This window comes from Giraffa tippelskirchi, chromosome 11 (genome assembly GCF_054371585.1).
Source record: "Giraffa tippelskirchi isolate mGirTip1 chromosome 11, T2T-mGirTip1v1.2.pri, whole genome shotgun sequence".
Taxonomy (NCBI): Eukaryota; Metazoa; Chordata; class Mammalia; order Artiodactyla; family Giraffidae; genus Giraffa; species Giraffa tippelskirchi.
The window spans coordinates 26,831,292-26,856,912 of NC_137285.1; the positions used below are offsets into that span (position 1 = coordinate 26,831,292).

The 25,621-nt window shown below is 57.0% G+C and overlaps 2 protein-coding genes across 9 annotated transcripts; one reads left to right on the forward strand and one right to left on the reverse strand.

Moving 5' to 3' along the window:
- Positions 1–2,086: 2,086 nt before the first annotated feature.
- DDX51 (DEAD-box helicase 51) lies at positions 2,087–8,443 on the reverse strand. 2 transcript variants are annotated; one of them, XM_081541761.1, is made up of 15 exons: positions 8,109–8,443; positions 7,871–8,022; positions 5,641–5,791; positions 5,185–5,330; positions 5,028–5,099; positions 4,828–4,934; positions 4,553–4,661; positions 4,336–4,481; positions 3,985–4,183; positions 3,791–3,906; positions 3,585–3,701; positions 3,313–3,414; positions 3,134–3,197; positions 2,914–3,048; positions 2,087–2,713 (listed from the first exon to the last, which is right to left on the reverse strand). In XM_081541761.1, the coding sequence occupies exons 1-15, from the start codon at positions 8,404–8,406 to the stop codon at positions 2,687–2,689; spliced, it is 1,941 nt and encodes a 646-aa protein (XP_081397887.1). In that variant the 5' UTR covers positions 8,407–8,443; the 3' UTR covers positions 2,087–2,686. The 2 variants fall into 2 exon arrangements, with proteins under 2 accessions (XP_081397887.1, XP_081397886.1); XM_081541760.1 differs by having other exon boundaries at positions 2,087–2,771; positions 2,894–3,048.
- Positions 8,444–8,474: 31 nt separating this feature from the next.
- On the forward strand, positions 8,475–14,485 carry NOC4L (nucleolar complex associated 4 homolog). Of its 7 annotated transcripts, none has more exons than XR_014068856.1 (15): positions 8,475–8,644; positions 8,977–9,097; positions 9,578–9,684; positions 9,948–10,055; positions 10,203–10,352; positions 10,437–10,536; positions 10,616–10,650; positions 10,989–11,039; positions 11,130–11,241; positions 11,478–11,538; positions 11,941–12,051; positions 12,205–12,365; positions 12,433–12,534; positions 12,824–12,937; positions 13,027–14,485. XR_014068856.1 is itself a non-coding variant. In XM_081541763.1 (15 exons), exons 1-15 carry the CDS (start codon positions 8,528–8,530, stop codon positions 13,144–13,146), a joined length of 1,551 nt encoding a protein of 516 aa, XP_081397889.1. In that variant the 5' UTR covers positions 8,475–8,527; the 3' UTR covers positions 13,147–14,485. The 7 variants fall into 7 exon arrangements, 6 of the variants coding, with proteins under 6 accessions (XP_081397889.1, XP_081397893.1, XP_081397892.1 ...); XM_081541763.1 differs by having other exon boundaries at positions 12,452–12,534; XM_081541767.1 differs by having other exon boundaries at positions 11,190–11,241; positions 12,452–12,534.
- Positions 14,486–25,621: the final 11,136 nt, after the last annotated feature.

Below are 25,621 nucleotides of genomic sequence, written 5' to 3' on the forward strand. Positions count from 1 at the left end.
GATTTAGTTAGAACACGCAGGATCGCTTACTTGGCATGTGGGATCTAGTTTCCCGACCAGGGATGGAACCCAGGTCCCCTGCTTTGAGTGTGTGGAGTCTTAGCCACTGGACCACCAGGGAAGTCCGTGATCTACTCTCAACAACTTTCATACGTATCATATATAACCTACAGTGTGTTCATGATACTTGTCATGTTGTACATTACATTCCTGGTACTTATTTACCTAATAAATAGAAGTCTGTACCTTTTGACCATCTCCAGTCCCTACTTCTGGTAATGACAAATCTCTCTTTTTCTATGAGTTTGTTTAACTGGTTTACTACACTGTTAACGCTTCCTACTTCACTCTTTTTTTATTCCGGATAAAATGCCTAGCAGGTCCCTGTTGAAACCCAGCACCAAAAAGTGACCTGTGCCTCCAGCCCACCTGAACAACACTGTTCCCTCCCAGACACCCAGGACCCTGGGGGCCCAGCAGGTGCAGGGGCTGCTGCAGGTCGACTCTATCTCCAAGTTCAGAGTGAAGTCTAGGGCAAGCCATGTCCAGTCTCCTTGTGGTCACTTGGCTACCTCCTTGGAAGTGAGGATGCCAGCAGGTCAGGACTCAGACCCCCTCCCCACTCTGCCGCTGCTCAGGGGCACAGTTACATGGAGCCCTCAGCACATGGCAGCCTTGGCCCCCGGCCTCCCGCCCTCTCTGCTGACCTGGCCCAGAGCCTCCACCTGTACCCCTGCAGGCGTACCCTCCCCTCCACTCGCACCCCTCCCCAGAACTCGGGGCCACTGTGCACACCCGGGGGCCCTGCTGGGACAGTGGGGGCGGGGCAGGCGTGGCCACTCCACAGTGCTCAGTAAACGTGATCCTGCAATTTTTTGTCCTGCTAGCATTTATTACAAAACTTGCAGGCTCAGCTGTTGCCTTTAGTCACCTTCTTCTGATATAAGCGTGTCTGACTGTAAAGAAAAGAGCAAGGTGAGGGGCAACCCAGTATTTCCAATGATCCTATCACCACGGGGCACTGCACCCACCACAGCCACTGCCCTTGCCTGCCCCTCCCCAGCCCACGTCAGCACTTCATTCCTTTTTTTCCGGTGCACACACACCCTGTGTTCTCATCCATTCATCAGGTGATGAACACCTGGGATGTTTCTACTCCCTGGCTGTTAGGAGGTACGCTGTGTCCTGCGTGAACACACGTTCATTCTCTGGGGTGTGTGCCCAGGTGTGGGACACCCACCAACAGTGCCAGCGTGCGGGGCCGTCTCCATGTCAGTGCCACACCTGTACTGTCCCGGCTCCCTGCTGTGGGGGGTGGCCTGTGTCTGGTGTGCACCTCCTGGGTGACCAGTGACACCAAGCACCTTCTGATGGCTTGTTGGCCGAACCCCCTGGGAGGGGCGCCTCCACCATGCTGGGCGGGGGTGGGGGGTGGGGTGGTGCAGGAGCTCAAACACAGCTGGCCCTTGTCTGGATTTTCTTAGAGAAATGTTTCTCTATTTGCTATCTGTCCTTAGGACAATTTCTAGACTCTAAACGGCTATGTTTTTGTGATTTTGCCAATAGTTTTGTTAGGGAGGGTCTATGGCATTCCCCATTCCACCTCGTGGAAGTTGATTCCAGTCAACCTTACCTTCTGTGAGCAAAAGCTAGACCCAGTCAGCAGGGGCTGTTTATCAGAAACAAGACTCTGGTAATTTGGGGCACTGTTTTTCAATAAACTGGACGCATCCAACCTGAGGTTTCCTGACAAGTGACTCAGAGGCTTCTGCTTCACCACCGGCTACACCCGTGCCTCTCCCCGCCCCCCAACTTGTGCAGACTGGTTCCAGCTCCTCAGGATGGTGTGAGCCAAGCCATCTGTAATCGTGTCCCTCCAACACACAGGCTCAGACCACAGCCGGACAGCAGGCCCCCGTGCTCCCAGGGACTTTTTGCACAAAGCAGTGCAGCTGCAGGTAGCGGCCACTGCCTCCCTGACTCGGTGACAGCCAGCACTCAGGACGCCAGGACTTGTGGGTTGGGTTGTTACTCTGCCAACACAAGTGACACGTGTCCAGGCAGAGATGAGAAGCCACAGTTCGTCCCCAGTTTAACACTTTATTTAACGTCAGCACATGAGTCTTGGCAATGAGGCTCGCTCACAGCCAGTGGTTAGCGCTCCGAAGCCATTTTCTGGATGTTCATCTCACACACTCTAAATAATCATGAAGTAAAGCACTGATGACCACATAGCATGTCCTCTGGTCTCGGCAATGCCTCTCAGGGAATGGCTACCAAGTGGCCAGCGCTTTGCCCCAACAGTGAGGGACCCAGGGCCACCTCTCCCACTCGAGGTGGTGGCTCACGTCCTTAGAAGAACTGAATTCCTGAAGGCACTTCAAGGCTGACCCCCAACTTACAGCCAAACGCATGGCAGACACCACCCCGTCAGTTCTGGGGGAGCGTGAACAGCTTCATTGGAGCCTTGTTTCCAGGAAGACCACCTGACGCGAAGGTGAGCTGACCTTGTGCCTGGGCCAAGCCTTGTGCGTGTCCTGGGGCCTGGCCTGAGGCAGCAGAGTACCTGGGGACCAAGACTCTTGCACCTGAAGACTCCCTGACTCCGGCTCATGCATCTGGCAGCCGCTGCTCAGGATCTTTCCAGGAAGGAGGGAGCCCTCGCTGGTGTGTCCCCAGTCCTGGCCTAGGCTGCCTTCTGCTTCCGCTCCTCCTGCAGGAGGGGAGACAGGGTTGGCCCACGCCACCTCCCCTCACTCCCTGCACCAGCCCTGCCCCTCCAACCCCAAGACATCCCATGTCTGCTCAGAAAGTGAGCCTGGCCGTGGGCCTCCCTGCCCCATCTCCTCTCTCTGCCTCAGGTTTCCCCGAAAGACGAGCCCCCGTGGTCAGCCCCCGCGGTCGGCCCCTCACCTTGACGGCCTTCTCCAGCAGGGACAAGGCCTCTTCGTACCGCGGGACCAGCGGCTGCAGGAGCTCGCTGCGGGTGTCATGCCGCTCTAGCGCGGGCACCCCGCCTTCCTCGAGCATGCGGAGGAACCTCCTCTCCTGGAGGGAGGCACACGAGGGAAAGAGGTTCCTCCCCGCCCCCCTGACCCATCCCCAGCCTCCTGCTGAGACCACGCGGACTGACCTGCACTTTAAGGAGCAGCGTGAAAGCCTGTCCAGATTTTCCTGCACGAGCAGTTCTTCCAACCCTGAAACCAAGCACAGCTACTGCAGAGGGCTGGCCTCCAGCCCCTCGGGGATCTGAGGGAACTGTGGTTCCTCTCCAGGCCACCCCTTCCCCCAGACCCAGGGTCAGGTCCGCACCGGTGCACGTAGGTCCGCAGGTACTGGGGGGCGTCATAGTTGACCACCAGCTGCACGCCCTGCACGTCGATGCCGCGGGCCGTGGCGTCAGTGCTGATAAGACTGGTGGGACATGAGGGGCTGTGGCTCCCGTCCGAGGCCAGGAGTGGGCAAACACCTCCCGCGGGGGCACTCCCATGAAGTCCAGAGGCGCATTTCCTGCACCAGACCTGCTGACCCGAGTGAGTGCCCCTCCCCAGAGCAGGACCCAGCCTGTCTCGCCAGGTACTCACAGCTGGATCTTTCCCTGCTCAAAGTGCTTCAAGATGCTCTTCCTCTGGCCAGGCCCATAGCGGGAGGAGAACTCAGCCACGGTCACACCCCCGAAAGCCTGGACCAGCAGGAACAGCCTGGGTGGGAGAAGCCAGAGCCCAGTGGGCTGGGGCCAGAACAACCTCTGCCTCCGCTCCTGCCCCCGCCCTGGGCGGCCAGGCCTCACCTGTGTGAGTTCTCGCGGGAGTTGGTGAAACAGAGGACACGTGAGAAGTTCATTTCCAAGATCAGATGCAGGACGACCAATGGCTTGAAGCGGAGACTGCAGGGCACGTAGTGATGCTGTGGGGGACGGCACGGGGTTGGCCACGGCCCGGGTGCCTAGATGCACCCCCTCCCCACCCCCAGTGCCCTGCTCACCGTGAGCCCTGCAGGGAAGGTGTACTTCCCACCCGAGTCTCCATCCACGTCAATGTTGGGGTCTCTGGGGCCCCTGTGCGCTGACCCCGTTGAGAAGAGCCGGGGCTGGTAAAGGCCGAGCTGCTGCAGCTTTTCGGGGTTCTGGGTCAGGGTGGCTGAGAAGAGTAGCTTCTGCAGGGGCATCTGGGGACAGCACATGCTGAAAGGGAATAGGGTACTGGAAAAGCAGCCACAGCCCAACCAGCAGCCCCTCCAGCCCGGCGGAGAGCATCTCAGATGGGAGACGGCTCGAGGGACCAGCTCAGGGCAGCCCCACTGGGCAGGGAGCAGAGCAAGCTCAGGGCTGGGTACCTGGCAGCAGTCACCACCCGGGGCTGCGTTCTCTGGAGCAGAGCACAGGGATCCTTGGGGCCCTCACTGGGAAAGGCAGCAGCGACCACCCGTGGCAGCCAGGACTGGTGCATGCTGTCGATCATGCGGTCAGCCTCATCAATGATCTGCAGGAGACAGGGAAGCTGAGGTCAGCTTCAGCTCTAGGCCTGGGCCTCCCTCCATGCGGGTGACCTACCAGGAAGCGGAGGTGCTGGAGGCTGAATCCTGGGGTCTGGTCGATGTGGTCCACCAGGCGGCCAGGGGTGGCAACCACGATGTCAGCCAGGCAACGGAAGCCATCTGCTCTGTGGAGCAGAGGGTGGCTCAGCAAGGTCCCCTGGCACTGATCCCTCCTACGCGGGGACCCTATGGATGGCAGTCAGTCCCGCTCCCCTGGGGCCAGATGGCTCCAGCTCAGCTGCACGAAGTGAGCCTGCCTCCCCAAGGTGCCCACAGCCCAGTGGGACCTACGTCTTCTGCACGAGGCTCTCCTGCTCCTTAGCCAGCGACTTCTGCCCGGTGATCAGGGCCACTCGAAGAGGAGTGGCATCTGTGTAGACGTTGAACACTTTGCTCACCTGGAAGAGGAGTGGCCATCACCAGTGTGATCTGAGGCCCCCCTGCAGCAACAAAGACTCTGGATCGGACCTCCAGGCATGGGGTCCACGTACCTGCTGGGCCAGCTCCTTGGTTGGCAGCACAACCAGGGCACGAACCTGACACACAGCTCGATGTAGCAGGGCCTGCAGAGGAGGATGACCGCCCGTGTCAGCAGGGTCACTCCCTGCCTACATGCCCGACCGGAGGGTGAGGGGTCCTTATGCTCACCTGCACCACAGGGATGACGAAGGCCAGGGTCTTCCCACTGCCCGTTGGGGCAGAAACACAGAGGTCACTAGGCCGGTAGCCACCTCTGCTGACCAGAAACCCATTGGCTGTGCTCTCTAGGAGAGCAGGAATCACTGCAGCCTGCACTGGACAGGGAAGGGCAAGAGGCAGGTCATGTCTGTGCAGGGACACCCAGGATTAGCACAGGCTCTGAGGCCAGAAATAGCCTCTTCCCCGTCTGTGACCTCTAGGCTGGGCTCTCCCTCAGGGTCGGCACCAGGGCCTCCAGGAGTGTCGAAGAGGCTGAAGGTGCTGAGATCAAGGCCACACCTGACACTGGACGTGTGCAGGGACTGCCTGTGTTGGCAGCTGCTGAGTGAGGCCCGGCATGGCTCTGAACATGCTCTAGAAGGAACCCCACCCCGTCCCCCATCCACCTGCCCAGAGCCAGGGCACCTGGAAAGTAGGATGAGATGCCTTGTGCCCGCAGCTTCTTTTGCAGGTCTGGGTGGACTTCAGGGATGTCTTCGATAGGCACCAAGCCTTCAGTTACATTCTTTCCAACGCAGCTTGGCTGAGCCAACCACACTGGCAGGAAAGGCTGGACCTATCACAAAGGACAGAAGAGAAAGACCAGGTGAATACTCCAGAGCCAGCTGGGCAAGGCCTGAGAAGCCAAGAACTCAAAACACTAAGGCTAAAGAGGCTGTAGAAACAGGCAAGGCTTCAAACTTCTCCCAGCTCTCTTTTTTCTGCACGGCTTGTGGGATCTGAGTTGTTGTCCAGGGATTGAACCCTCAGGGATCAAACCCAGGTCCTTGGCAGTGAAAGTGCGGAATCCTCATCACTGGACCATCAGGGAGTGCCCAGCTTTTCCGTGACCTCCACAACTCACTCACCACGTGACGTTTAAAGGAACTGAGAAATACAGTCCAAAATGTGCCACTCCCTGAGCTAAACAAACCACCCAGGGACTTACCTTCGCACCTACGATAACATCCATGCTCTAAAAATATCTGTGCTCTGAGCCACAGCTCCAGTGCCCTGTGACCTGGCAGTTTTTAGCCCCCTAAGTATACAATCCCCTCCATGCTTTTTATACACTAAGCTCATTACTACCTCAGGGCCTTCGCTCCAATCCGGCCTTCTGCCTGGCACACACTTCCCTGCTGCCCCTCTTCCCCTATCTTAACTAGGCTGATTTCTGTCTTTGAGAAAGACAGATCCCAACTCAACATGGATCTCCCAATAAGAACCTACTCTATAGCACAGGAAACTCTATTCCATACTCTGTAATAACATATATGGGAATAGAATCTAAAAGAGAATGGATATAAAATGCTTGTTCCTTAGAAGAAAAGCTATGACAAATCTAGATAGCGTATTAAAAAGCAAAAACATTACTTTGCCAACAAAGGTCCATATAGTCAAGGGTATTGTTTTTCCAGTAGTCCTGTATGGATGTCAGAGAAGGCAATGGCACCCCATTCCAGTACTCTTGCCTAGAAAATCCCATGAACAGAGGAGCCTGGTGGGCTGCAGTCCATGGGGTCGCTAAGAGTCGGACACGACTGAGCGACTTCACTTTCACTTTTCACTTTCATGTATTGGAGAAGGAAATGGCAACCCACTCCAATATTCTTGCCTGGAGAATCCCAGGGACAGGGGAGCCTGGTGGGCTGCCATCTATGGGGTCGCACAGAGTCGGACACGACTGAAACAACATAGCAGCAGCAGCAGCAGCATGTATGGATGTGAAAGTTGGACCATAAAGAAGGCTGAGCGCCAAAAAACTGATGCTTTTGAACTGTGGTGTTGGAGATTTCTGAGAGTCCGTTGGACTGCAAGGAGATCCAACCCATCAATCCTAAAGGAAATCAGTCCTGAATATTCATTGGAAGGACTGATGCTGAAGCTGAAGCTCCAATACTTTGGCCACCTGATGTGAAGAACTGACTCATTAAAAAAGACCCTGATGCTGGGAAAGATTGAAGGCAGGAGAAGGGGACAACAAAGGACAAGACGGTTGGATGGCATCACCAACTTAATGAGCATGAGTTTGAGCAAGCTCTGGGAGATGGTGAAGGACAGGGAAGCTTGGAGTGTTGCAGTCCATGCGGTGGCAGAGTCAGACACGACTGAGCAACTGAACAACAAACATATAAACTGACTCACTTTGCTATACAGCAGAAATTAACAAAATGCTGTAAATCAACAATACTCTGATAAAACTAAAAGAAAAAAAAAAGTGGATCTCTTCACATGGACTCTGCCAAGCCTCTCTTATTCTTCCTAGTGACTGTCACTGTCCAAACATCCTTTAGCTCCAGTATTTGTTTACTGAAATCTCTTGTGCTAAGATAAAGCTGCAACTCCCAGGTAAGTGAGCACAGTAGAACCTCCTTAAATGTGCACCAAGGAAGTGAAGCTGTTTAGAGATCTCTGTGACAGCAGCACAGAAACCAAGTCGATCTCATAGATTATGAAAAAAGAAAAGTTTTACAATTGAAGGTAGAAATGCTGAGCTTGCACAGAACTCAAACGATTAGTAGCCACCGCAGATGTCAGTAGTTAGCCTACTCAGGAATTCACTCAGGTGCAGGCACCGTCCTTCAAGCTGTTCCACGAACACGAGCCGCGTTAACGACAGTCATCCCAGCTCTGCAGCCTCCCCCGGGCCGCTCACCTTTGGCACCTTGCTTCTCTCGAAGCCCCCGAGCACCAGGGCGTGGGTTAGGGGTCCAGAGGCCTCTTCGGGGGGCGGTCCGCCCCGGCCCTCCAGCGATCCTGCGGCTTCGGCGCCCACGCTGCTCTCCGCCGGTGTCTCCTCGCTGCTCTCTACGCGGCAGAAGCGGGGCCGGGGCGGCTGTCAGCACCACGCGGCCCCGAGTCTCAGGACCCCGCCCCGCCCCACGAGGCCCCACCTGCGCCCTCGTCCTCGTCGTCGGTCTTCTGCCGCTTGCTGGGGGGCGCGGGCGGGCTCCCCGGCTCCCTGCCGCCCTCGCGCCTCCGAGTTCTGCGAGGCCGCCGCCGCCGCTTCCCCGCCGCCGGCGCGCTCTGCGCGGCCTCTTCGGGCGCTTGCTGCGGCGGCTGCTTCTGCAGCTGCCGCTCTCGGGCCCGGCACTGCAGCCGCTCCAGCAGCGCGCGAGCCCGGCCGTTTGCCTCGGCCTCCGCCCCGGCCGCCTCGGGGCCAGCGTACCGCGCGACGTGGAAGAGCGCCATGCCGGCCACCGCGCGTCTCTCCTTCCCGGCGCGCCGCGATGATGCCGGGGGCGGGGCGTGACGTCAGTGGCGCGCCAGGCGGCGGAGCGAAGGGTCTAGTCTGTTCCGCGTGGGTGGCGGCATGGAGGGGAACGCCGGCCGCGGGGGCTCGCGGCGGGCGCTGGGCAACCTAGTGGAGGCGGTGCTGGGCAGCCGCGGCGAGGCCAACGCCGTGTTCGACATCCTGGCCGTTCTGCAGGTGGGGGCACGTGTGGTGTGGCGGGGGTCGCGGCCGGGTCCGCGGGTTAGAGACCAGAATGGGAATCTCCTCGGGCTCGGACGAAGTGGGACTTGGTCTCGAATGGGGGCAGATAATTGTGAGGTGGAGTCCAAGGCTATACTGGAAGTTTTCTCTAGCCTCGCAGGGCTCTAGGTTGGAGGGTCCCGGGGGGGAGGTTTGGCAGAGGTGGGATGGGAGAGTCACACCGGGATCAGGGGTGGAGGAGGATGGGGCTGAGGTCCTGGTCGGGAAAGGGAGCAGGGGCCACAGTTCCTGATGGGCACCCTGTGAACACCGGCATCTCCCCACAGTCTGAGGACCAGGAGGAGATCCAGGAAGCTGTGCACTCATGCAGCCGACTTTTCGGGGCCCTGTTGGCCCGAGGAGAACTGTTTGTGGGCCAACTGCCCTCTGAGGAGATGGTCCTGACAGGTGAGTGTCCAGGAGGGCCTAGTCTTGACAGGGTTGGAGAGGGATTTTGCTGACATGGAATGAGCCCCTCGACCCCACCCCAAACTCCATCATAGGGCATGCAGGTGGGTGGGATCAGGGGATTGTATCTGGGGAAAGGCGTGGGTAATACAGACTTTGAGTTTAAGTAAAGGATGAGTGGGGTGTAACTGTCTCCTGTCTCTTGTGGGATTTGACTTTGTGGAGCGTTGGCTTAGTACCACAAAGATTTAGGTTTATGTGGCTGGTCCTTAGGATGTCTGGGTCTTGGGGTGAAGAGAGAAGGCCAAGCCCAAGTAGGACCTGCCCTGCCTGCCTGTGGGAACGTGCTGGTCCCACCCCAGGTCTGGAGCCACAGTGACTCGTTTCCACTCGTTCCCTGGTTGCTTGGAGTAGAAGGCAGGGGGAGGTTGGGGCTGGCACCAGTCAGGGTGTGGGCTGACCACCCTGTCCCGCCTACAGGGTCCCGGGGGGCCACTCGCAAATACAAGGTGTGGATGCGGCACCGGTACCAAAGCTGCTGCAACCGCCTGGGGGAGCTGTTGGCTCACCCCTCCTTTCAGGTCAAGGTGAGCTGGGGTGGGTGGCTTTGCCTCTTACCTGCACTGCCCCTGCCCCACCTTCTCTGCACAGCAGGGGTCTGGGGCTGTGACTGCAGACCCCTCTCTGGGTAAGGATGTTCTCTCTCTGGCTGATTTCCTGGGGTGTGGGCTCATTCTGTCTCCTGACTCTGCCCGGAGTGTGGTTTTGCAGGCATTCAAGTCTAAGCACCTGTCTGCAGGGGTTAACGTGTAGATGTGCAGCATGGTCCCTTTGCCACCCCTCCTCCTAGGAGCTGGCCCTCAGCACACTCATGAAGTTTGTGCAGCTGGAGGGTGAGCACCCACTGGAGAAGCCCAAGTGGGAAGGCAACTATCTGTTCCCCCACCAGCTCTTCAGGGTGAGTCTCCCCTGGCCATCTGTGGGTTGTGGGGTTGAAGGGACTCTTGCAGCTCCCCTAGACTCTGCTCTGTGAGCTCCACCCCTGGGCTGTCTGTCCCGGAGGTCGGAGAGATGCTCACTGCCCTGCCTTGCTCCCCACGTGCAGTTGGTGGTGGGAGGCCTGCTGTCTCCAGAGGAAGACTGCTCCCTGCTCCTCTCCCAGTTCCGGGAGTATCTGGAACACGATGACGTCCGCTACCACACGATGCAGGCCGCCTCCGACACCGTGGCCCGGGCCACCGATGGGCGCCCTGAGGTGAGCCACCCGGGTCCCTGGGAGCAGGGAGGGAGTAGGCAGTGGGCATGCAGCATCCAGGTACTCAGGCCAGACCTCTGGCAGGTGCCCCTCACTTTCTGGAACAATGCCTTCATGCTGCTGTCCTCTGTGAGCCTGCCCCGCCAGGAGAGCACCCTCTCCAGCTTCTATGTGAAGCACACAGGTAAGTGTTGGATGTGGGAGGGTGGGCAGGAGGGGCCCAGCCGGGTCGCACGTCGAGTGACCCCTCGTGTTCCTTCCAGAGCTGTCAGACAAGTGGAAGGTTGTTCATTTGAAGGTGAGACTCCCTGGACGGATGGGTGGATGGCCTCCCTGGGAACCACCTAATCCTGGGCCAGCACCTCCTTCCTAGCCTTGACAGCGGGGTCACAGGAGGACCCGAAGGGGAGAGGATGCCTGCAGGCATATTTCCTGGAGGTCAGAGGCAGCCTACCCAGACCTCTTGGTGCTGAACGTTGTTGCCAGGGTGGGCTGTGAACACCGACCCTGTGGCCCCGAGGGAGGTTTTCTTTCACTGGGATTCCTTAGGTACTGTCGCCTTCTTACCAGAGGCAGGAGGAGGGTGGGGCGGGATTGGGAACATGGGGGACCTCAACCCCTGCCACTTCCCTGCAGGAGCACAGGAAGGCCTTCCAGCAGATGTGGCTCCGCTTCCTCAAGCACCAGGTAGGGAGAGGGGGAGGGACCTGGGGCAGGGCTCCAGAGCGGGGCTCTCGGAATAGGGCAGCCGGCACCCTGACCTGCTGCTTCCTGCAGCTGCCTCTCCGTGTCTGCAAGAAGGTGCTGGTGATCATGCATGACTCCATCCTGCCGCACCTGGCGCAGCCCAGCCTCATGATCGACTTCCTCACCCGCGCCTACGACATCGGTGAGCAGGAGACGCCCGGTGGGCCCAGAGTGGGACCAGGCATGGGGTGGTGCTCTGCGTTCCTGGATGCCGGCTGCCAGCAGGGTTGAGAGCAGGGGCCCAGCTGGTCAGCAGTATTTGTGCTGGAGGTTTTTTCCTACCTCCCACCTGGCGGATGGCCTCTAGCTTTGCTGGAATCTTGTCCCTGGAGTCGGGGTGCCGTTGGGTTGGGGCTTCACAGCTGTGTCTCTCTGCAGGTGGAGCCGTCAGCCTGCTGGCCTTGAATGGACTTTTCATCTTGATTCATAAGCACAACCTGTGAGTGTCCTCCTAGGGGTTTGTGGGCCTTTTAGCTCTGCTTGTCTGTCCTTGACCTGAGCTGGCATTGTTTAAAAACTTGATTTATCTCTTTCTGGCTGTGCTGGCTGTTCGTTGCCACGTGGACTTTTCTCTCGTTGAGGCGAGTAAGGGCTACCTTCTAGTTGCGGTGACTTCTCTTGTTGCGGAGCACAGGCTCAATAGTTGTGGCGCACAGGCTTAGTTGCCTCATAGCACACGAGATCTTCCTGGACCAGGTATCAAACCCGAGTCTCCTGCATTGGCAAGCAGATATTTTTTTTTACCACTGAGCAACCAGGGAGGCCCCCAGGTCGGGGTTCTGATCTATCCTCTCTGGGGCTTCTCCCTACATGTGCCCCCCTTGCTTACCTTACCCCCTAGGGAGTACCCTGACTTCTACCGGAAGCTGTATGGCCTCCTCGATCCGTCCGTCTTCCACGTGAAGTACCGGGCCCGCTTCTTCCACTTGGCCGACCTCTTCCTGTCATCCTCGTGAGTACAGGGGTGGGGGTGGGACTAGGGGACACCTGGCCTGGCTCAGTGCAACAGGGGCCACCTGGGACCCACTGAGTCCTGTGGGGTGGGAAGGGGAGCTGGGGGCTGGTGCAGGGGGCAGCAGGGTCTCACGCCCACTGCCCTGCCCAGGCACCTGCCTGCCTACCTGGTGGCTGCCTTCGCCAAGCGCCTGGCCCGTCTGGCCCTGACAGCACCCCCCGAGGCCCTGCTCATGGTCCTGCCCTTTATCTGCAACCTGCTGCGCAGACACCCGGCCTGCCGGGTCCTCATGCATCGGCCCCGGGGCCCTGGTGAGTGCAGCTGGAGGTGGAGGAGGCTGGGCTGCGAGGCCAGTACGTGGGGGAGAGTGGAGATCAGCCCTGGGTCTTGTTCCTAGAGCTGGATGCCGACCCCTATGACCCCGCAGAGGAAGACCCGGCCCAGAGCCGAGCCCTGGAGAGCTCCCTGTGGGAGCTTCAGGTGAGGGCACCCTGACTGCCCGGATCACACCCTGAGCTTCCTGGAGCCGCCCCCACTGGGGCACTTCCCCTGGCCACCCACCCAGCCCCGCCTGTGTCTCTGCCCAGCTCCTTCCTCTGGCCTTTGTCCCCCAGGATCCCATCTTGCCCCATCACTTCGGTTTCCCAGGGGAGTCTTTGTCTCTGTGGAGTTTCCACTCTGTCCCCCTCCCCGGGCTGCTGAAACACTGGGATGTCTTCTGCTCAGTGCTGCCCGAGGAGGGCTGGTGAAATCCCATGTGCCCCTCCAGGCCCTCCAGCAGCATTACCACCCCGAGGTGTCCAAGGCCGCCAGCGTCATCAACCAGGCGCTGTCCGTGCCCGAGGTCAGCATCGCCCCGCTGCTGGAGGTCACCGCCTTCGAGGTGAGGGCGTGCGGCAGGGCTGCACTGGGGGTGGGGCAGGGTGGCTGTGGCTGCAGAGCGCAGACTGACTGTCCGTCCTTTCCTTGCAGATCTTCGAGCAGGAGCTGAAGAAGAAGGGGCCGGGGTCGGTGCCGCTGGAGTTCATCCCAGCGCAGGGCCTGCTGGGCCGGCAGGAGGACCTCTGTGCCCAGCACTTCACGCTGAGCTGACCCTGTGCACCCTGCTCCCCACCCCCTCCCCCATAAGTGGTTTCATAGGAGAGCTGTTCAGGTGGGCTGGTGGGTGGGGGTCTAGGGAAGCCCACTCCCTCCTCCTGTGCCTGTGGGACTGGGGTCAGTGCTGGCAGCGTGCCCTCACGACTGCAGTGTGTTGCTGGCCTCGCTGGAACATGCTACCTGGGGACCCTCCATTCTCTGCAGCCTGGCGGGGACACAAAGTGGGGATTTATCTCGGGGGAGTACAAGAGCAGTCCCTGCCCCCAGGGCTGCAGTTACAAGCATTCTGGGTCGTGGTTTCTAGCAGCACCTTGCGCCCCCCCAGATACCCCAGGCCCTCTGCATCTCTCTGCTTCCTGACCTGGGATGGCCCACACTCTCACTGGGACAGCCCTGGAACCTTCTCTGCTGCAGTTAGACTGTGACCTGGGAGGGACAGGAAAGGCTCCAGTCAGTGGGGAGCAAGCTACCTGTCCCCAGCCAAGCTCTACTGAGGTCACCTTCATCCCCAGAACCACAGTGAGCCCCGGGAGTGAGTGTCTGTGCCCCGTCGAGGGAGTTACAGGCGGGGCTGGTTCATCCCTCCAACCCCTCCACGCCCTGAGCAGAGCAGGCACCTTGGCTGCGGGCCAGCACCTGCTTGTGTTTCCAGGGCGATTGTTTTTTTTTTTTAGTCTCCTCTTGTACTGTGGATGCCTGGTTCTCCGTCTACGGCAGTGACCCCATTTGCTTTAAGAAACTGGTTTATTCAAGCACACAGCTGGTGCTAGCTTACGTTTGGCAGGGACTGAGCGAGCTGTGGCGGGGGCAGGGGGCGGGCCCAGCAGGGAGAGACCCTCGCTGCCCCCAGCAGCCTCCTGTCCCCACCACGTTCCAGGCACAGCCCCCCTCTGCCTGCACCCCTGTCCAGAGGAGCAGGGCGGGGGCTCACAGCAGGCACCCTAGGAGTCACAGCAGGGAATAGCTCAGCCAGTTTGGTCTCCGGGGACCCTCACTGCCAGCCCAGGGTCCTAGTGTGCGCTCTGCACCCCATTGGGAGCAGCACACGGCACGGCCCCACTGTCCTGAGAGAACCAGGGATGCTCCTCCCCACCCTGGAGATCGCCTTGTCCCTGGGGTGCAGGGCCTGCCTCTGGGGTGGCGGGCCTCATGCACATTCGTGGTGAGTGGTTTGCGGGGTCCCAGACAGCCTGGCACCAGGAGTGTCCAATGAGCCAGAGGCTGCCATGGCCTCATCAGGGACACCAGGGGGCAGTGGTGGACGGGCCTGAGTCCTCGCTTTTCTTGAAAAATACCAGTATGTAAAATTTTTAAATAAATTATGAAATGTGAACAGGTTTTCTTGGTCTTACCTGGTTTCAGCCTCCTGTGCTCCCCGCAGTTCCTCACTCCGGCAGCTCAGGGATGCCCGCCCACAGCCACTCTGACCCCCGTGCAGCTGCACTTCGCCATGGTTGACCTTGGGCAGGTTCCCACTTCCTGTTGGAGAAGGGGGCTGAGAGTGCCCTTCCCAGGGCCCGTGAGGTTGGCTGAGTGGCTATAGGTGAGCAGTGAGCGGGCTGTGAGAACTAAGCAGGGTTGGAGAGGGGAGGGCGGGTTATCCTGCTGGGGTCTTTTTTCTTTCCCTGTCTCTGTACTCTTAGAACGACTACATCCTGTGTGCTGCCCACACTCGAGGACAGGTCGGGTACGCCCCCCACCCCCACCCCACATAGACATATTATTTGTGGCACCGGGATGTTATTATTTCCTGGCTTGTGTCAGAGTTTTTACAATCGGCTTTTTAAAATTTCAGATATACGATGAATACATTTTTGGTGTAAGTATGCCCCATCTGATATTTGAGGTATACTAAATTTTAAAAGTTGAAGTCCACAAAGCATAAAATTAAGCACTTTAAAATGCATGGCTCTGTGGTATTTGTGCATTCATGGGTGTGTGACCACTGCCTGTATCTAGTTCCAGAACTTTCCATTGCCCCATGGGTGTGTATCTTGACCCCTCCTGCTTCATGATGAAGCCCGTGGGAAGGCATCTGAGAACCAGAAGCCCCCACTTGGGAACACACAAGGCAGAGGCTCTGCCATCCTCTCCCTCTAAGGTCAGGTGGCCACCACGAGCTGGGTCAGCCCCAGGCCTCAGGCAGGAATCAGAAACCTGAGTGGACCCTTGGGTGGAGGCGCCTGGGCTGGGGTCTGGAAGGAGGTGCCGTGCCCACCCCGGGGAGTCTGGCATCTGGATGGATGATTTAACCTGGTCCAGATCGAGGGTTGGCCTTTGGCTCCAGGAGGGACCCAGGACCTGGGCATCCTGTCTCCTGGGATCGCTGTCTGTGGGCTGGGGTCCATCCGAGTCCCCAGTGGGGTTCATAATGGGGCTTTGGACTGAGCGGTATCCCCCTCCGGAGGGGCTGGACACTTCCCTTCCCTGAAGTGAATTGGGATCGTGAGAACAGAGCCCTCAGGTGCCTGGGGGAGTCCTCCCAGGGGGTTGTCCATCATGAGGGAGTTTCAAGGACCCCAGACTTGGCAGTCAGGGTCAGGATGGGAATGGTCTTGGGGAAGGGAGTGTGCATGACACTGGAGGGCCCCTGAGAAAGAGGGTCCCTGCACCTGCAGTAGGAGGGGTGAGACCCCCCACCCCACCTTCATAAGGGTCCCCAGGTGATCCGAGCAGGGCAGGAGACACCTTCAGAGACGGAAGGTTGGTGGAGGACCTTGGATGGAGCATCCAGGATCCCCAGGGACAGCGGGGCAGACAGGAGCCTCACGGTGGGGAAGAGAGGACCTCACAGTGGGGAAGAGAGGACTGGTGGCCTCCAGACAGGATGAGGAGGAGGACGTGCCTCTTGGGGTGCCAGCCAGGACAGGTAGTGCCCCGTGTATCAAGGGACCACCAAGTCCTTCCCCTGTGACCTGAGTCCAGGCTCCTCGCAGACAGCCCCATGGGAGGTGCGGCTCCCATACACGGCTTGGCCCCCCGCCCCCTGCCTGCTCAGGGTGACAGCTTCTTGTGGCTCCAATCTCAGGGCCGCCTCCCTCCGTGCTGGCTCTTCAGCTCTGGTCACTGGAGCTGTTCCCGGATCAGGCACTGCTTCTCTCTACCAGCCCTCACCCTGGCACACACACCTCGGTCCCGACACCACCAAGGAAAGGGGGCACCCTGGCCAACAGAGACCCCATTTCTGCCTCACTCAGAGTTGGAGCTTGAAATAGAATTTGCGTCCCACTGCAGAAACACACGGAGAAGGCAATGGCACCCCACTCCAGTACTCTTGCCTGGAAAATCCCATGGACGGAGGAGCCTGGTAGGCTACAGTCCATGGGGTCGCTAAGAGTCGGACACGACTGAGCAACTTCACTTTCACTTTTCCCTTTCATGCACTGGAGAAGGAAATGGCAACCCACTCCAGTATTCTTGCCTGGAGAATCCTAGGGACGGCGGAGCCTGGTGGGCTGCCGTCTATGGGGTCGCACAGAGTCAGACGCGACTGAAGCGACTTAGCAGCAGCAGCAGCAGCAGAAACACAGGGACGCAGCATCTCCTGCAGGTCCTGTGGTCCTGCCCCTTAACTTACTGAGATCCAGTGAGCCAGGGGCACAGGCGACCCCTTCCTGGGTCCGGGAGCGGCCCCCCACTGACTGCCCCTCTCCAAAGAGCCGGGCTCCAGGGCCTTCAGGTCCAGAGTTTGCCCAGAGTTTCAGAAAAGCTTGCAGGGAGGGCAATGTGCTCAGTCACTGGGGCTGGGGGGTGGATGCTGTCCGCTGTGTGCCCAGCACACAGTCCGTCTGCCGGTACCTCGAGCATGCAGGCAGTCCTGCCTCTGGGGCTGCCCTCCTTCTGTTTCTCAGTCTCTCCCTCTCTCTCCCTGTCTGTCCCCTGTCTCCCTCCAGGAGATGAATGAGGCTGGCCGGCAATTAAGTCATAGTCACACAAGTAATGAGGAAGTCCGACAAGATGTGGAGAACGCTCTCCAGCGATAAGGAATGCTGAAGCATTTCACTGGCATTTAGCAAATTAGCTGCAGAAAATTGGATGTCAGAGGCGTGTCTCCTGAGACATCAGTCAGGGCTTCAAGCTGGGGGAATGCGCCTGCCCCCCCGCCATCAAGGGTTTCCTGTTGGACCAGGGGCCAGGGTAAGGGTCCCCTCAGCACTGAGTCACCCTCCTCCAAGGGGGATCCTTGATTAATAGAAGCCACTCCTGCCCTGGGGCCTCAAACCCATCTCAGCAGCTGAGGGTGAGGTCACGGCCTGGCGCTCACCAGCTCGGGCTCCGCTCTGTGCTCAGAAAAGTCGCTTGGACCCTCCAGGCCTCAGTCATCTCATCCACAAAGTGGGTGGTTCCAGGAGCCTCAGCTGCTCAGGAAATCACCCTAAAACTTAGTGGCACAACAACATCAATTTCGCTCGTGAGTCTGCAGCCTAGGCAGGGTTTTGGGGGGACAGCTGGCCTCTGCTTGGCTTGGTAGGAGTTGAGGTGGCTGGAACCTCGGGGTTGATCTCCTCTGAGGTCTGGGTGTTCTGAGGTGAGAGTGGGAGTGACTAAGCGCGTGTGTAGGGCCATCAGAGGTCATAAAAGGCCTGGACCACTGACACTGTCTCAGGCTTTAAGGCATGTCCAGAAAGATGTGCTGGAATAAGGCAGAATGTTTTTCACTGCACAATTCATCCGTGCCCATTATCAGTTATTACAGAAGTAGACGTAGGTGAGAACAGAAAAGTCGCATATGACAAACCTGTGAGACTCTGAAATGATCAAGAAGGTTCCCAGGAGGCATCTCTGGGAGGCTGCAGACTGTACAGTGGGGCCATCCACAAAGCTTCAGCAAAGGCCTGGAGATTGGCTGATGGCAGTAGCTCACTTCTGCTGCAAAAATCCACCAGGACACGGTGGACATGAATGCTGTGTGCCAAGAAAACTCTCTATAAAAGCAGGGGGAAAAGTCAGTTTTCATTCCAATCCATGTCATCTAACTGTTTTCTTGGGCTACAAAATCACTGCAGATGGTGACTGCAGCCATGAAATTAAAACATTCTTGCCCCTTGGAAGAAAAGCTATGACAAACCTAGACACTGTATTAAAAAGCAGAGACATTACTTTGCCAACAAAAGTCCATCTAGTCAAAGCTATGTTTTTTCCAGTAGTCATGTATGGATGTGAGAGTTGGACCATAAAGAAGGCTGAGCACCAAAGAACTGATGCTTTTGAACTGTGGTGTTGAAGAAGACTCTTGAGAGTCCCTTGGACTGCAAGGAGATCCAACCAGTCAATTCTAAAGGAAATCAGTCCTGAATATTCATTGGAAGGACTGATGCTAAAGCTGAAGCTCCAATATTTTGGCCACCTGATGCAGAGAGCCGACTCACTGGAAAAGATCCTGATGCTGGGAAGTATTGAAGGCAGGAGAAGGGGATGACAGAGGATGAGATGGTTGGATGGCATCACTGACTTAATGGACATGAGTTTGAGCAAGCTCCAGGAGATGGTGAAGGACAGGGAAGCCTGGCATGCTGCAGTCCATGGGGTTGCAAAGAATAGGACATGACTGAGCAACTGAAAAACAACATAGAAAATTCTCTATGAAAGCAGGGGGTCAGATCCAGCCTGCAGGCCACAGCTTGTCCACCCCTGGTCTAGCGACCTTCCTAGGTTATGTCTGTGTCCAGGTCTTCATTAGTGGACATGACCATCGACATAGTTCTCATCCAAGGAATGAACTTGGTCTGTAGGAGGGATGGTCATATCCCTTCTGCAGGTGGAAGGGGCCAGCTTGGCATCATTTTGGGAGATTCACTTCAGTTCTCCCGATTGGCCTTCACTTGGGTTCCCTGGGAACTGTTTGAAGTCTTTCCAGCCCCTTCCTTAATTACTGGTTAAACAGACTCTGACAGAGCCTCATTTGTATCTGCAGGGGAGTTATATTTTTCCCTTTATATAGGAGTTGTCCATTAATGGTCCCCGGGATGTCAGTCCCAGACTTGACTGTGGTTACCAGCTCGGTGCACATCTGTCTCCTCCTCAGGATCCTTCAATTAAAAAATGCTAGCGTCACATTGTAAGTCTCACATGCCCTCACCTCCCCTCTGCCTGGGACATGTACGGGCACAGCATGTGCACACAGCACTCTCTTTGGCTGACTGCCCTCAGTGTCCCCTGAGTTGTGATATATTGACTTGTCATCGAATGTCTGTCATTGCAGTATTGATTCTCCCTCTGTTTTTCTTCTTTTGGCTGTGCTCTGCAGCATGTGGGATCTTAGTTCCCTGACCAGGGATCGAAGCTGCCCCCCTTGCAGTGGAAGCATGGAATCTTAACCACTGGACTGCCAGAGAGGTCACCCCCATCTTTCTTTTTTTGACCCATGAAGAGTATTTGTTCACATTTCCAAGAGGCTGTTACAAATTTCTAGTATTACTGGACACAACAGATTCTTGGGAAGTGGATTAAATATTAGACGTGTGACCAGGGGTTCTGCCAGGAAGAGGTGGCAGTATCTGCTCTGTGACTCCTTCTGTGTCCCTCACTCTGCATCCTCACCACGCCCAGAAGCTGCCCCTGAACCCGTCACAGGGCAGGGGGCAGAGGGGAGGGATGGTCCCGAGTGGCGGGGCCTCCGCCTTAATGCCCCCACCTCCAGGCAGTGGAGTTCAGAGAGGTGAGTTTTCACCCTGGAAATCTGAATTTCTTACCAGAAGAAGGGGCTCCTTTCTACCCCCTCCCCACCTGGTGGGACCTTTCTCTGCCTGCAAAGCCATTCAGTGCTGCACCCCTTCCCCAACAATCCTGGCTGGGGTGTTGATGCCCATCACACGCTATATATGGCGGGGCCCCGGGTGAGCCTCCCCAAGCAGGGTGCAGGCCAACAGCCCCTGGGAGGATGTGTGCATTTCCCCGCAGGGCTTCTACCCCTCTGGTTACTGTTAGTGTGTAACAAACTGCCCCCAAACTCAGTGGCATGAAACAGCCCAAACACCCAAGTCCTTTGGGTCAGGAATTTAGACGGGGGCCCCTGGACAGCTCACTTAACTCCACAGTGTCTGGGGCCCCAGCAGAATGATGCAGTCTACAGCGAGGCCAGGTCATTCGGAGGCAGCCGGACTCCCAGGGCTGGCTCCTCAGCTCCAGGGGCCTCAGGAGTATGAATTCCACGTGGCAGTTGGGGCTCTGAGAGCATGTGGATGCTGCTTGGCTTTTTAAGACTCAGCTCCAGAAATCTCCTGGGCCCACCGTCTATGCTCCCAGACTCAAGCGGGGAAGGATAAGAACCTCACCTCTGAACTGGAAAGGTGTCAAACTGTGGAGCCTCTGCTGACCCTGGGCTTGGGGAGGGGAAGGGCCTTCCTCTTACAAGCACAGGGAGGATGGCTGTGCATGGGGGGAGCCATGGGCAGGTGACCTAGCCTGGCTGGGCCTCAGTGTCCCCATCTGTAAAGTGGGGACAAGAACAGCACTGATCTCATGAGGGATGAAAGTGAAAGTCACTCAGTCGTGTCTGACTCTTTGCGACTCCATGGACTCTACAGTCCATGGAATTCTCCAGGCCAGAATACTGGAGTGGGTAGCCTTTCCCTTCTCCAGGAGATCTTCCCAACCCAGGGATCGAACCTAGGTCTCCCGCATTGCGGGCAGATTCTTTACCAGCTGAGCCACAAGGGAAGCCCAAGAATACTGGAGTGGGTAGCCTATCCCTTCTCCAGCGGATCTTCCCGACCCAGGAATCAAACCAAGGTCTCCTGCATTGTAGGCAGATTCTTTACCAACTGAGCTAACAGGGAAGCCCTTCATGAGGGGTAAATGAAAAAATGTGGGGGAATTAGTGTCCAAGGGCCATCTAACAAGCATCCAAACTGCGAGGCTTAAAACCGCGGGAATTTATTCTCTCACGGTTCTAGCAGCCAAAGGTCCGAGATCCAGGGACCAAGGGGCCATGCCCCCTCTGAGGTTCTAAGGGAGGGCCCTTCCTGCCTCTTCTGGGGTGGCCAACAGTCCTTGGCTGTGGCCGCCTGCCCGCCCCTCCAGTCTCTGGGGGAGGGGTGCAGTCTTCACATGACTTCTCCTTGTGGGTCTGTGTCTAACCTCATAAGGACACACTATATGGAATCCAGGGCCCTCCCTACTCCAGTGTGACCTCATCCTAACTACACCCGCAAAGGCCTTATTGCCAAACAAGGTCACCTTCGGATGTTTCAGTGGATGTGAATTTTGGGGAGATTCTGTTTAACCCATTACAGTGAAAATGTGTAGAGGAGACCCTGACCCAGCCAGCGCTCACCCAATGGTAACCAGTGTCCACCTCAAGGGATCAGTACTATGTGGAGGTGGCCAGAGATGGTCATACTGGGTAAACAGACGCTGGGGCCTGGCCTCTCTCTGTCCTGCTGCCTGGCTGGGATAGCCTCTCCTATCCCTGGACTGGTCAACTTTAGCCCCTTAAGAAATTTGGTTGGGGACTTCCCTGGTGGTCTGGTGGATAAGAACCCGCTTGCTAATGCAGGGGACACAGGTTCGATCCCTAATTGGGGAAGATCCCACACATCGCAGGGCAACCACTGAGCCTGTGGGCCTGGAGCCCGTGCTCAGGAGCGAGAAGCCACTGCAATGAGAAGCCTGCACACCACCACTAGAGAAAGCCCACCAACGAAGACCCAGTGTAGTCATAAATAAAATGTATTTTAAAAAAGAGATCTTGTATATGCTCATATCTACTTTTTAAAAAACACATACACACATATGCCTAAAATATCACTTTAAAAATACTCAAGAAATGATGTTGTTGTTGTTGTTCAGTTGCTAAGTTGTGGCCGACTGACTCAGGCTGCAGGTTGATTAGAATTTCAGCTGGTGCTTGGGCACCTCTGCAGAGGTGGCAAGAGAGCCCGGGGCCCCATAGATGAGGGAGGCGGGGGCTGGGTTTTGATTTCCCCAGGGGATGACAGCTCTGGTGACAGGGAGCTCGGGGCCTTGCTGGAAGATGCCCTGACTTCAGCAGGAGGACCTGACGGGACAGGTGGCCAAGTACAGCTCGTCTGCTTTGGGCCCATAAGTCGAGAGCAGAACCAAGCAGGGCTTTAGTTTCAGGTCAGAAGTGAAGTCGGCCACAATTTAGGATAACTGGGAGAGGTAGCCACCAGAGTTTTGGTTGGCGTGAACCAAGGGGGCGACCAGGCCGGGCACCCCTGAAGGTGTGCCTTGGTGGGCACCAAAATGCCACTGTCTTCCAAATTGTCTTCCTGGCCTGTGGTTGGCATCAGCAAGGTACAGGATTGGCTACTCAGATGCAAATTCTCCTTGAAGGGACAATACAAGACTCCCTCATTCACCATTAACAGGGGCTAGATCCATTTATCACATCCTGCTGTGGGTAGAGCTGTGTCCTCAGAGAGCTGTTATTATTCAGTTGCTCAGTCATGCCTGACTCTTTGCTACCCCATGGACTGGCAGCACACCAGGCTTCCCTGTCCTTCACCATCTCAAACTCCTATCCGTAGAGTCTATGATGCCATTCAACCACCTCATCCTCTGTTGCCCCCTTCTCCTCCTGCCCTCAATCATTCCCAGTGTCAGGGTCTTTTCCAATGAGTCTGCCCTCCGAATCAGATATGTCCACATCCTAAGCCTGGAACCTCATGGGGCAGGTGGGGTTCAGCTAAGGATGTTGAGGTGGGTCTGTTCTGGATGGTCCAGGGGCCCCATGGATCACAAGGGTCCTTCTAAGAGGAGGAGGTCCGGAGTCAGAATGCTGAGGAAAAGAGTCATTAGCAGAGGCTGGAGGGAGGTGCTTTGAGGGTGAAGGAAGGGGCTGCCAGCCCAGGGCAGTGGGCACCTCCTGGAAAAGGCAGGGAGCAGAGGGGCCCAGCCTCCACATCATCTGGGGGCCTGTGGGGATTCTGGCATGAAACAATGAGTACAGGCCTTCTCACGCATAGGCTGTGGCACCTGCCATCAGGAGGGGTGAGGGCAGCCCCCCAGACTCCTCACAACCCAACCTCACGCTTCACTGTGTCCCCCACTTTCCTGCCTTTGCCTGAGGGACACAGAAGCTGCTTTGTAAACATTTATTTATTTATTTGGCTGTGCTGGGTCCTGGCTGCAGCCTGCGGCATCTCCCATCTTCATCGTGGCATGCAAGATCTCTTAGTTCCCACACATGTGGGATCTAGTTCCCTGACCAGGGATCGAACCCGGGCCGCCTGCATTGGGAGCTCCAGTCTTAGCCACTGGACCACCAGGGAAGTCCCCGGAGAAGCTACTTTTGCAGTAAGCGATTCTCTGATGGCAGCAGCCTTGGACTGGGGTCCCCGGGCAGGAAGGGCCTCTGCAAAGCTGTCCTCCGCGCCCCTCCCACCTCCAGACAGACCGGCATGTCCCTGGTCTGTCTGTCTCCATGGCCCCATCAAGGAAACCTCAGGAAATAGCTGCACAGTCCAGTCCATGCTCCCTGCATTTTCCAGCTTTTAGAGGCACCGGTGTTCCTGGGCTCCTGGCTCCTTCTTCCAACTCAGGGCTCATGACTCCAATCTCTGCTTTCGTCCTCAAGTCTGCTTCCCTTGTTTAAGGGTCCTTGCGATGACCTTGGGCCCGTCGATTACCCAGGACAAGCTCCATATTGCAAGACCCTTAACTTAAATCTCATCTGCAAAGTGCCTTTTTTTTTTTTTTTCTTTTACTGTGTTGGGTTTTAGTTGAGGCATGTGGGTCCAGCTCTATGTGGGATCTTAGTTCCCCAAACAGGGATCAAACCTGCGTCCCCTGCATTGGAAGGCAGATTCGTAACCACTGGGCCACCACCAGGGAAGTGACCTGCGAGACGACGTGTGCATAGGCTCCTGTGTTCAGGACATGGCAGGTGGGCCGGGTGGGTGGTGAGCCCAGCTCCAGGAGATGAAACACTGTCTCCTCTTCTCTCTGCCTTCCCTTCTCTCAGCCTTTCTCCGCCCAGCCCCCTGCCATGGACCTGGGCACCATCCACATGATGTCCAGGGCACCCCAAAATCCTAGCACTGTCTACCAAGACCCAGCTGGGAAGGGCTCCACAGGGCCCTCTCTGCCATCACCAAAGCCTGAGGTCAGGCCCCTCTGCTGGGCAGGTAGGTGTCAGGTCTGGCGCCGGGGGAATGAGCGGTGGTCACTGCTAACACTGTCACCATGGCCCAGTGGAGGTTTCTGACTGGGCCTTCTGGTGGGGCCAGTATGGCTGGTGGCTGAGGGTGTGGACCTGCTGGCTGATCCCACACCATTTGGGTTCAGCTGCAGAAGAGAATGAGAACTGCGGGCAGAGAACAGAAAGAAGGAGTTAAGAGATACGAGTGCTAGGTCATGGAGACGGCTGTCATCTCCAGGTCAGCAGAGCTCTGGGCCTGCCACGGTGGCCATAGTGATTGGGGTGGAGGAGGCCACCCCTGGGTGCTCTGCAGGCTCCTAGGAACCATGGAGGGGGTCCTGAGCGGGTGCCTGAGCGTACGAGCTTCTGGGTGGTTCTAGTGCCCGGACATGGAGTCCCTTTCCCAGCAGAGGCGCCCATCCTATGGACCAGAGGCCGCCCGGCCAGCCCTGCTGTGTCTTGTCTGAGCCTGACCCACAGAGCCGATGGCGTGAGCCAGTTGTCCCCAACCATTTTGGTACTGGGACTGGCTTCATGGAAGAAGAATTTTTCCATGGACCAGATTGGGGATGGGGATGGTTTCAGGATGATTCAAGAGCATTACATTTATTGTGCTCCTAAGACTGCTGCTGATCTGACAGGAGGCAGAGCTCAGGCAGCTGTAAATACAGATGACACTTCGCTCACATTCCTGCCGTTCACCTGCCCACTGCTCACCCACCTACCACTCAGGTCTTGATGGGTGGCCTGGGGACTCCTGGTGTAAGAAAACAATTGTTCTGCACTTTTATTTTGTATATGTATATTTAATTTTTTTTTAAATTGAGTGGAGCCTTTAAAATTTATTTATTTATTTTATTTGGCTCTGCTCAGTCTTCATTGCTGTGCAGGCTTTCTCTAGTTTGGCAAGAGAGGGCTAATCTCTAGCTGTGGTGCCCTGGCTTCTCATAGCGGTGGCTTTTCTTCTTGTGGAGCACAGGCTCTAGGGTGCACGGGCTTCAGTAGTTGTGGCTCCCAGGTTCTACAGCACAGGCTCGACAGTTGTGTCGCATAGGCTATTCGCTCTGCGGCATGTGGGATCTTCCTGGACCAGGGATTGAACCCGAGTCTCTAGCACTGGCGGGTGGATTCTTTACCACTGAGCCACTGATCAGGGATGTTTTGTTACACAGCCATGGGTCCGTGGCTGGCTGAGCGAGTGAGTTCCTTGCTGTTCAACATCTATGACTGTCACCTCTGCTGACCCCAGCTCCCACAAGGTCATTGCTGTCTTAGAATCTACACTCCAGCCATTTTCCGAGTGAGGAGTCAGCCTCCCCGGTGGCTCCAATGATGCCTGCATTCATGCCGGTGTAGCCTAGGAGC